Source organism: Notothenia rossii (genome assembly GCF_949606895.1).
Source record: "Notothenia rossii genome assembly, chromosome: 1".
Classification (NCBI taxonomy): Eukaryota; Metazoa; Chordata; class Actinopteri; order Perciformes; family Nototheniidae; genus Notothenia; species Notothenia rossii.
Window position 1 is genome coordinate 16,858,677 of NC_136912.1, and position 11,564 is coordinate 16,870,240.

The window sequence follows — 11,564 nt, forward strand, 5'->3', positions numbered from 1 at the left end:
GGCAGCGTTGTGAAGTCTGCAGTTTAGAGTGTAGACAAATGTAGTGAATTTATGATTTAGTAAAGGTTTTACTGGTTTCTAATAGTTTATACAAGATGCAAAGGTTTCTCAACGTTTTAATGGTTAATAAAAGCTTTGAATGGTTTATTAAAAAAATGTTGTTTTTTAAAGGTTTCATGATTTCACTGGTTTCTAAAGGGGGTTTTAATGGTTTAGGAAAAAGGTTTTACTGGTTTAAAAACGCTTGTCATGGTTTATACATGTTTTACTGGTTCATGAAGAGGTGTCACTGTTTCAGATTGTATGAGTTTTAGAGCCCAATACCAATCCAGCAATAAAACCAATTACTTAGGCCGCCTCGTATAGAACATAGTTCTTTAATAAAAGAAAGATGATAACAAAAAAATCTAACTCCCTCAACAAACGTTTTTCACATTTAGGGTCAACAAATGGTGACTAAACAACAGGCTAAGAACCGACTGAAGTGTACAATTTAGAAAGGCAGTGTGTAGTATACTGTCCTATAGTGTTAAACATAATCTGCACAATTTATTATTTTAGTTAAATAAGGGCATCCGGGACAGCACTTTATCACATTTTATACAGCAAAAGCAATCAGAAGGCAATTGTGTTTTCTTTTTCTTTTTTAACATGGGGGCACAAAGGCCCTCCCTGAGCACGTCGTCCTGGAATGGCAATTCATATATTATATTTTTTATAATCCTGCCTAGTTATAATTTATTTTTATTAAACTTATAATGTAATCCTGGTCTTATGAAACCCTGTACAGTACTGTGTTTACACTGATAAACCTATTTAACACACACTATTTAACGTTGGTTTAGTGCGAGCATACAAGAGGGGAAGCACATAAACAGAAGTGGGAAGTAACTAAGAACATACTCAAGTACTGTATTTAAGTACAATTTTTAGGAACTAGTAGGCTACTTTACTTGAGTATTTAAATGTTTTACTACTTTGTACTTCTACTCCACTACAATTCAGAGGTAAATCGTGTACTTTACTCCACTACATTTATTTAGTTTAGGATTAGGAACAATGATGTGAAATATAATAGACACTTAAATCAATCAATCAATCAATCAATGTTTATTTATATAGCCCAATATCACAAATGTTACATTTGTCTCAGTGGACTTCACAGTTTGTACAGAATATCAGTATGACAATACGACACCCTCTGTCCTTAGACCCTCACATCGTACAAGGAAAAACTTCCAGAGAAAACCCAGTTTAAAGGGAAAAATGGGAGAAACCTCAGGGAGAGCAACAGAGGAGGGATCCCTCTCCCAGGACGGACAGACGTGCAATAGATGCCGTGTGTAAATTGAAAAGATAATACATTTGCAACATAGGTAGTCCAAATGTTTGGAAATGCATGTGTGTATAATAGGAAGATGAATCCATGAGTATATCCATCCAGGACTTATGATCCAGGACCACAGCCACGACTCAAGATCCAGGACTCGCAATCCATGACACAGGACCGCAGGATCATCCATGACTCGGGAACCCGGCGTATATAGACACCAAAAAGAAAGACATTTGGGGAAGCTGGGTTAATCGGAACATGAGAGTACACAGGTATAGACAGAGAGAAGGAAGAAGTAAGATGTCCCCCGACAAACTAAGCCTATATCAGCAAAACTAGGGGCTGAATCTAATCAGCCCTAACTATAAGCTTTATCAAAAAGGAAGGTCTTAAGCGCACTCTTAAAAACGAATAGGGTGTCTGCCGTCCGAACACAAACTGGAAGCTGATTCCACAAAAGTGGAGCTTGATAAGAAAAGGCTCTGGCTCCCATTGTACTTTTAGAGACTCTAGGAACAACCAACAACCCTGCATTCTTGGAACGCAATGCCCTAGTAGGACAATAGGGTATAATGAGTTCTTTAAGGTAAGATGGCGCCTGCCCATTAAGGGCTTTGTAGGCGAGAAGAAGAATTTTAAATTCTATCCTGTGTTCTATAGGGAGCCAGTGTAAGGCAGCCTGAACAGGAGTAATGTGGTCCCTTTTCCTAACTCTGGTTAGTACACGAGCTGCAGCATTTTGAATCAGCTGAAGCGATTTGACTGACTTCTTGGTACACCCTGATAATAAGGAGTTACAATAATCCAGCCTTGAAGTAACAAATGCATGGACTAGTTTCTCTGCATCGTTTTGAGGCAAGATATGCCTGATTTTTGCAATGTTACGTAGATGGAAGTAGGCGGTCCTTGAAATTGATTTTATGTGGGCGTTAAAGGATAAATCCTGATCAAATATAACACCAAGATTCCTTAAATAAGGCTTTATATCACATGGAGTAACATTCAAGCTCACCTGCAGCATGCACCTTTACCAGCTTTGATAAACACATTAATGCATCAATAATTATAATCAAAACATTTTATATATTATTCTGAAATGGACACATTTTCATAATGAGTAGCCTACAATACTTTAAGTATATTTTGATGCTTATACTCTTCTACTTTTATTTGAGTAACATTTTGAATGAAGGACTTTTAACAGAGTATTCCTACACTGGTACTTTTTACTCAAGTGGCTACAAGATCTGAGTAGCTTACTACCCATCCTCTGCACCCAAACCAAATCCATGTTAGGGCCGGTCCTGGTATATCTGAAAGTGAATGTATTTCCAGCAGGTGTTTTTATTTAGAGTGTTTTATTTTGACACCGGTGACCGGAAGTCATTGAGGTCCAGCCTGGTTTTCCATGAAGCACCGCTTTCGCAACAGCAGTGAGCGGCACCGGCCCGGCGTCTGTAACATGGCTCAATATGGGTGAAGGGTTTTCGGTTTTCTGGCGGTCACCGAGCCACAAGTAGTTTCAGGCTGAAAGTACGCACACTTATTACGAGAAACAGGAACACAAATCCCGGTACTGAGTATATCTAACCGTGTAACTGCCGCCCACAGGGAGTTTCGCTTCTCCGTTAAGTTTTCTCTCCACAGCTGTTCCTGAAAACGCAGCTTGTTTACGTGACAGTTGTTAATGCGGAAATAAAACTCCTTTAAGTTTTTATTCCGTTCATTTCCATCGTGGTTGTAGACAACTGCGTGACAAGTATTCAGCCTCCCGGGTTGTTGTTTTGGAGTCCCGTGTGAACAGCTGACTCACCGACGGAAGTCCAGCCCGTCCCATGGGACCCGTCCCGCTGTGACGATGATCGGGTCTCCGGACCTGCTGGCCTTCACCGGCACCGAGGGGTTCGGGGAGGGAGAGGAGGAGCAGGGTCTGCCCGAGGAGCTCTCTGTCCCCCTGTTGCCTCCACCAAACCCCTGGAGCTCCACCGCCCAGTTCAATAGAGACTTCATACTGGTGGCTGAATTCTCAGAACAGGTGTGTGTTTGTTTTTGGATAATAATCTGTTCCTGCTATCATACGAGAAAGGGTTCAATAAACAAGACACATAATTTCACTTTAACCTTTGTTTTCTGTGTTGAAATGTACATTTTTAAATGTAATAAAGTGCTATACATCAAATCAAGTTAAACTTTATTGATATAACATATTTTTATATTCAAAGGTGACTCAAAGTGCTTCTCAAACCAAACACATTTTAAACACACAAAATACTAATATACTATCTCCCCCTTCCAAGGTATAACCAGAGTACTGTGATTAAAAGATCACTTAATACCAACACAGGACTGAATAAAACTGAAATAAATAGGTACAATTAGAATACAATAAGGATAACATATATTTCAGTTAGTAAGTAGCAAATACTTTTGATGTACTTTTACTATACTTGAGTACTTCCACTATATGCTACCTTATACTTTTACTCCACTTCCTTTTGGAGTCAAATATTGGACAGATTTCTTTTTCTTTATGGATATTTTACAAATCACTCCCCTTTCAAACTGTATTCTTGTTTATAAATAACAACTTTTTTTACTGTCATATAGTATTTTATACCCGTTTACTTTATTCTCTTATTTTGTTATAACTATAATGAGCCTATAAAGATGTGCCTTTACCTCACTGGTTGGAGAAAAAGCTTCTTATATTCGTTAGCATAACTAGCTAACCAGATGCTAATAACAAGAAAGTTATTGACTGTATGATCAGTATGACAGATGAACAGATCGCCACTGGTCTTTCAACTAAAGACAAAGCCACCGAGCCACGCAAAAACTGCGGCATGTGTACGGCTCCTTATTGGTAGGCCTACTGCAATTTGTGAAGTGTTGGAGCCGTGTTCTGTTGCTCTCCGTCAGAACTGCACCCCTGTCAGACGAGACATATACCACGTGATGAAACGTTAGGCTCGTGTTGTGTTCAAGGACCCTGACCTTGGCCAGGAAAAACAGGCACTTGCTTGTTTAATTTTTTTTGCGGTCTAGATTTCTTTAATTTTTTTCTTTTTTGCGTGTGTTTATAAATTACCTCGAGGGCCGTACCAAATGGTCTCGCGGGCCGTATACGGCCCGGAGGCCGGAGGTTCTCCACCCCTGTCCTAGGGAAATAAAACATGTGACAGCAGCACGTAAGCCAGACTATATAAAGATGTTTAAAACAATAAGTCCTCCATAGTTCTGCTAGTAAACTCTGCTCTATACGATTCAATACCTGAGGTCAGTTTACATAAATGTGCTGTAAGTGTACTACTGTTGCAAATCATAAAGAAACCAAGACTTAAACAAATAGTGCATTTCCTTTTGTTATCCTTGGTATTTTCACAATGTAGATAATGTGACATAAGGTGTTGAATAATAATAATGACAGATTGGAAAATTGCATTGTTTTATTAGTTAATCCATTTGAAAGAATAACGAAAATTCTTCAACGAAAGAAAAATGAGTTATTTAATTATTTGATATATATTCTTTAAATAAAAAGTGTGGTTGTGTTGCTTCTATTTCTATTTTACGATTATGGTGTGCCCATTGAAAGTGAGTGTAATTAAATGTATCCAGGAAGTCTCAATGAGATTAACATCTTTTATGTAAGAGAGATTAAATTACGTATACTCTTCAAAATACGAGCAGTCAGTCACACAAAGCAGCCATTGCACACTAACCAGTTTTGAAACTGTGAAAGGAAAGTGATTTCTTCATCCAGCCCTTGCTGAAATAATGACGACATATGATTGAAAATTGTGTGAATCTCAGTAGACAAATAAATCACACAACATTAAAGATTCTTAGTAGAAACTAAAAGTAAAAACTAGGACCATCTGCACTTTTAGTAAACAAAAACAACAACAACAACAACAACAACAATGCCTGGTAGTATTCTGTACATGTTTTTGTTGTGTAATTCCAGCCAATTCGGTATTATGAATGTTAAGAAATATACAAATATATGTTATATATTTTTCATTTAATCAATTGATAGTTTACACTCAACATCATTTTAGAAAATACTGAGAAATAGCTCATCACAACTTCCTTAACCCAGGTTGACATTTTCAAAGATATATTTTATTTACAATTACAAACTCAAAACGGAGAAATCCAATATTTATAAAACTCAATCCCTCAATCAAATCAGTACCTTTGTTCCCTTATTAATTGATGACTCTCCATCAACATTTCCCAGATCCTTCGGTGAAGTTTACAAAAGGCTTGTTTTTAAAAAAAATGAACAGACTGAAAAACCTCAGAAAGATGCAAAAAGCAGAATTTACTCAAAATGAAGAAGCTGCTACCAGAGATTGTTATAGTGCTTTGGCTTGAAAATGAAAACTATAGATTATCTGAATGTAGTGGGCGATTCACTTTTGTAGTCAAATGACTGTTATTTTAGAACAACATCAGACCTTTTAATGTATCTCAGTGGTAAGTGAAGTCTTCAGTGATATTCAAAAACTAAAATAATTGTAATTGTGACTCCAGGTAAATATCTATTAGTATGTTGTACTGCGTTTCTTTCAACCTCTGCTGTGTGTTCACAGGTTGGACCCAAACCTGTGCTGACGATACCGGACGACCCCAGGGTCATCGGATTGTTCGACCTGAACCACTTCTCTGTGCGCATCATGTCTGTGGACTACCAGGCGTCCGGCCCGGGCCACACCCCTCCTGCATCCCCTGGCCCCCGCCTCAACTTCAGCGAGGACTCCAAAGTGATTCTTGGGGATTCGGCGGACGATGCATTTGCCTATGTGCACCACATGACCCTGTATGACCTTGAGGCTCGGGGCATGGTGCGTCCTTTCTGCGTGGCGTACATTTGTTCCGACCAGACGAAGCTGATGGAGAACTTATCTGAGCTGTCGACAGGCTTCTCTCAGGCCTCCGACAGCCTCAAGACGGGGAACAGACAGGCGTTCTCTATGGAGCTGCAGAGAAAATTACAAGAGCTTGAGTAAGATTAGTATTTACTTTGATGAAATACTAATATACATCTACTTGTGTCTTAGAGACGGAAAGACATTTCCATGTTGGCCAATATATCACCTGATACCCTTCAAGTTTCACAAAGCCCAGAGTGTTAGTCCTGATATAAACCAACATTGTAAGGGATTGAGAAGGGCTGTCTTCACAGTTGGAATTGCAAATGAATGTAGGAAGATGAGTGTTTCAAATGCAGTTAGAACAAAACAATTCCCCTTCAGTCTGTGTGGAGATATCATAGGCGACATCTAAAATCAACATAACATTAGTATGCTTTAATCTGTAAATTAGGGATTTCAACATATTACCCGTGGGAAATATATATTTTTAAAGTTTGACATAATAGGAGAAGGTTTAGCTGGGGAACAAAAATCATTGAGAACACAAAGTTTAGGGCCTTCAGGGAATTTCATCAAATTTGGCACAAAAGCCCACTTGGACTCAAGGATGGTCAAAGTTCACTCTCACCCTTACAAACCATGTTTTTGGCCATGATTATAGATTTTGATTATGAAAATTAAGTCAATGATGCAATTTTGGAGAAACAGACAACTTGACTAGTTGGCAGAAGGTTATAGCCGGGCTGCAGTTGATCTAGTTTGAACAATCTTTCCTCAAAATGCAGTTTCTTTTTCTTTTTCTACTCCAGAAACCTTTTTTGTACACCACAACTTTGGTGAAATATAAAGGGCTTTTCCCTGGCGGCGATAGAATGAGTCCCATTGTGTGAACTCTTTTGGCAAGGGCTTGAATGCTACAGACGTTCATGCATATGTAAAAGCCCTGCACTCCAGTTTTAAGTTACTCTCCAAGGCTGCTGAATAAATCAACTCCCTCTGACTGTTTCAGGTACACACGGTTGACCCTGCATCAGGAGACTGATCCTCCTCCAAGGAAGGTAAACGCGAAGCAGGGAGAGAAAGCAGATGAGATTGAAGCTGTAGAGCATTCAATCCTAAATCATAGAGAGCTCCTGCGCCAGGTCACTTCCTACCCAAACAGGAAGCTGAAACATCCTGACTTCCTGCCTTACGACCCAGCCGACTCGCTCACTGATCCAACAGCGTTACTGCCTCCTGAGCCCGGTCCCTCCCCCTCCCCCTCCTCCTCCTTCTCCTTCTCCTCCTCCTGCAGGTCTGAGCGCCGTCTGAAGCCTCTCCAGGAGCTTTGCAACTCCTACTTCCTGTCTCTGATGAAGGAGCAGCTCGCTGACACAGAGCGCCGTCTACGTGGCGACAGGAGTGTGCTGCGGACGACTAGCACCATACAGTCGTTGTCCAGGAGGCTCACGCTCACCAACTTCCTGTTTGAGCTTTGGAGGCCAGAGGAGGGATCTGAGGAGGAGAGGGAGAGCGCTGAGGCCGAGCTGCAGAGGGCGACGGGGAATAAGAGCGGCGTCGAGGCCTTTCAATCCGAACCAATGAGCATGGAGTCGTTCTGCTCCTGCGTGGAGGAGATCCCCATCAAAATGGAGGCAGGAGATGACAGGACAATGACCCCTGACCCCAGCGTTGCCACGGAGATGACGGGGAGTGTGAGCAGCAGCGACAGCATCGAAGTGCTCGGGACGGAGAAGTCTTATCAGACCCAGCATGGCTCTGACAGCAGAGGTACTGAAAGACAATTAGCTGGTTGCTTACAGTGAATATCTTTTATTTACTAAGTTGATGTGTGTACTTTAGAAGGAATGCATATTGCAGCATTTGGCCTCTCTGACACTGTTCCCTCTCTTCAACAGAAACCTCAGTCGGGATGACGGACTCCTCTTACAGGCGAGCCGCAGTAGATTCAGGCGTCAGGCGCGGCAGAGTGTACGCCAGACGAGCCAACAGTGAGGACAGCATCGAGGTTCTGAGCACCACCGAGTCCATCTGTCCTGACGACCTCACCGCCATCACCGAGGAAGAGTCGGATCAACAAGCTCTTACTAACGGCTTTGAGAAAGAGGAGGAAATACTGGCAGAGTGTGAATCTGACGATGTCCTCAGGAAGAGGAAGACATTCAAAGCAAGCACTTCAGTTTCTGAAGATGAAAACGAGGAGCAGGCTCAGGAATATGACTGTCGTGTTAACGGAGAAGAGACCTCAAAGCAAAGAACTGTTAGTGGTGAGGTTATAATGAAAGAAGAGAAGGTCGTTGAATGTTTGACGAGCAATCATGTCCATGAAGTCAACGGTCCAAAGAAGACGTCCAAACCAATGCCAGGTAAAACATCTGCTACAATATTTATGCCTCAAGCACAATTTAAGTATACAATAACAGTTATTTGGCTAATATTAAAAACATAAGTTTGTCAAAACCTCCTCTATTTTATTCTGCTTGATTTCACTGGATCAAAAATATATCGATATGGAAATAATCTGCTCCAGTTCAAAATGAGAATAAACTTTATTATGACAAGTAGTCCAGCAGTATAAAAGATTAGCTGTGGACGGAGAAATAAACAGACAAGCACACAATAGTTTGAAAAGTATGAAAATAAGACAGTTTAATAAACCAGAAATAGGCATTAACATGAAATAAACTGTTATTTTTTTTTAGATGAAGTAACGGTGGAGTCGAAGCCTCGCTTGTCTGGAGTCCATCGGACGGTGCGGTCGGTACTTCACCTTCATGTGAACTTCACCCCTGCTCTAGCTCTGGCGGAGGTCGACCGCTGGTCTCCGCCCTGCTCTCCTCTCCGGCTGCTGAGCGTGGACGAGGCGTCCGACTGCACCAGCATCACCGGCTCCACCGAGCCGCTGTCTCCAACTCAGAACGTCCACAGCAGCTCCCGCTCCCATCGGAGGAGGAGGAGGAGGAAGGCCGGACTGAGAGCCCTCAGGTTCCTCAAACAGAACTCCTTCTCCCAGCATGCCTTGTTTTGTCTCCTGAGCGGCCGGCCGCTGGTCGTCATCGGAGGCGACGAGAGTTTGGTCAGGAAGCTGGTGGACGCTCTGAGTCTCTTCCTGCCGGCTCCCGGTCCTGATGGGAGCGCTGTGAAGGCGTCTCTGACCGCAGCGCTGCAGCTGACCGACCTGCTCACCTGGAGACTAATAGGAATACACAGGTACAACAATTGTTAGATGTTGATATATGACATTATTATATTACCATTTGTTTTATGTGTTAGCCTCACTTAGTTAATGTTTATGCTGAGATGCCCTGTAGTCTTTTCCTGGTTGCTTTCTTTCATTTGATCAGACCTTTTGTAAACTGTCCATATATTAGTGTACCTACAGAATACCAGATTTACTTCACACTTAAAAAGCCATCCAGTAAATGCCAGTTTGTTAAAGCCTGTAATATTTGTGCCACAAAAAAGCTTTTGCTAATACCTTTTAGTCTGAGTCTCTTGTTTGCATAAAAAGCTGATCAGATTTCATCGATACATGTTAATCTTTGTTAATATTTACTGTAATACAAAAGCTCAATGCACCATAATACCATTATTGTTAATTTGCTCATATGCAGTCAAATGGAGATGTTGATTGTTGATGTTTGATCTTGACTTTGGGTATGATTTAAAAAAAATGGATTGGTGGATGTTCATGTATATGTTTCATGCATAATGCAAAAGAATGTGATGTTTCAATGTGAAAATGAAAACAATTAAAAACGTATAAAAGTGACATACTCTTCTTCTCTCTTTAACCAGATCCTCCTCCAGCTCTCTGGCCAGCATCCTTCACTCTCTGACTCGCTACAGTCGTTACTTGGCGCTGTTGGACCTGGACCAGAGGACGCTGCAATGTCCGTCGTACTCCGGCTCTCTGATTGGTCGACTGGCTGACCCTCACTCTGGCATCAGCCGAGGAATCACCTACCTGCTGCACCTGGAGAGCTGCCTGACTGCACTGGCCAACCAGGCGCTGCTGTGCACCTTTAAACCTGCGTTACTACGTCCATACAAAGCTGGAGGGAACGATGGCGCAGAGGAAAAGGACTTCCTGTTGATGCGGGGATTGTGCACCAGTGAGAATGATTTGAAAGTGATGAACTTCCTGTGTGACCTCATCAAACAGCGCCACGCAGGACGTGGACCACCGGTTTTAAGATTCTCTTACAATTCAATGCACTTGCATAAGAATACATATCCGGCATAAACAAATGAAGGACAGAAATAAAAGACTAGTCATGAAGATAGTCTATAATAATACCTAGAGCAGAGCACTGATTCATCTAAGTTGTGTTGTCTGACACCGAAGAATCAGGCTTTTATGTTTTTATTTGCAGTGATCAAAGTTTGTGTGTATGCATGATTTTTACTCCATGATGGCGTCATGTATCTTTAGGTTACTGGACACAAATGCACAAGTGCCCCTCTGGCACCGAATACTTTTACTGATGCTGGCAGCCTCCACACATAAAGTATCAACTTTTATTGGAGTGCGTTTTTAAACTGAAGGCTTATTACTGAATGACATGTGAACTCTTTTAAATTAAGAGAATTGAGCCACGTTTAAACAATGTGTGATTTAAAAATGTTAGCCACCTAAAAATCTGTAATGGTTTGAGTGTATTTAGAATAGTTTAACAGCTTCAGCCTGCTGCCAGTCCTTTTCCTAGCAGGAACTAAAGCTGTTATGTATGCTGTCTTCAAGATCACCAGTCAATTGACAAAAAAACTAAAGTTGCTGGTTTATTCTGCATCAATCAGTTCGATTTTTTGTGTTGCTGTCACTTTGATGAATCAGAACTTACCCTTTAAAATACCAAAGTCACACAATAACACAAACGCACCAAGGCAGAATAGACCAGCAACTCCCAAAATAACTCTTTTTGTCAATGGTGGTTTTGAAGAGAACATAGATAACATCTTCAGCTACTTACGGAAAAGGATGATGTCAAGGTCCAATGATAATATCCTTAATATAGCCTACCCTCAAATTGTCTTGAGTAATGTTTTTAGGTGGCTAATACATGTTTTTACGCTGTCCTTGAGATCAGAACATTGCTTTGCTCAAGTGCTTGTGCTCTCTTAACTGCAGATCGCCAACTACTGTAGGTTAGATACTGACTATGGACAAGTGCCTCATAAAACCCCACTTCATTAAATATGAAATGGCCCTTTAAACTCTGAACTGAAGCTAATGACAAAGCCTTGTTTAACACTGTACTTTTGTGTTATTTTACTGTTGCAAATATGAGCCGATTTAAGGTTGTGTACATGTACTCTGAAGATAAACATCGTATATTTTTAAATTGGGA

The 11,564-nt window shown here is 41.1% G+C and overlaps 1 protein-coding gene across 1 annotated transcript; it reads left to right on the top strand.

Moving 5' to 3' along the window:
* Positions 1-1,242: 1,242 nt before the first annotated feature.
* Positions 1,243-11,548, top strand: smcr8b (Smith-Magenis syndrome chromosome region, candidate 8b). Its single transcript, XM_079656731.1, has 6 exons — positions 1,243-3,368; positions 5,932-6,344; positions 7,223-7,983; positions 8,112-8,579; positions 8,916-9,423; positions 10,012-11,548. The coding sequence occupies exons 1-6, from the start codon at positions 3,192-3,194 to the stop codon at positions 10,457-10,459; spliced, it is 2,775 nt and encodes a 924-aa protein (XP_079512857.1). The 5' UTR covers positions 1,243-3,191; the 3' UTR covers positions 10,460-11,548.
* The last annotated feature ends 16 nt before the right edge of the window (positions 11,549-11,564 follow it).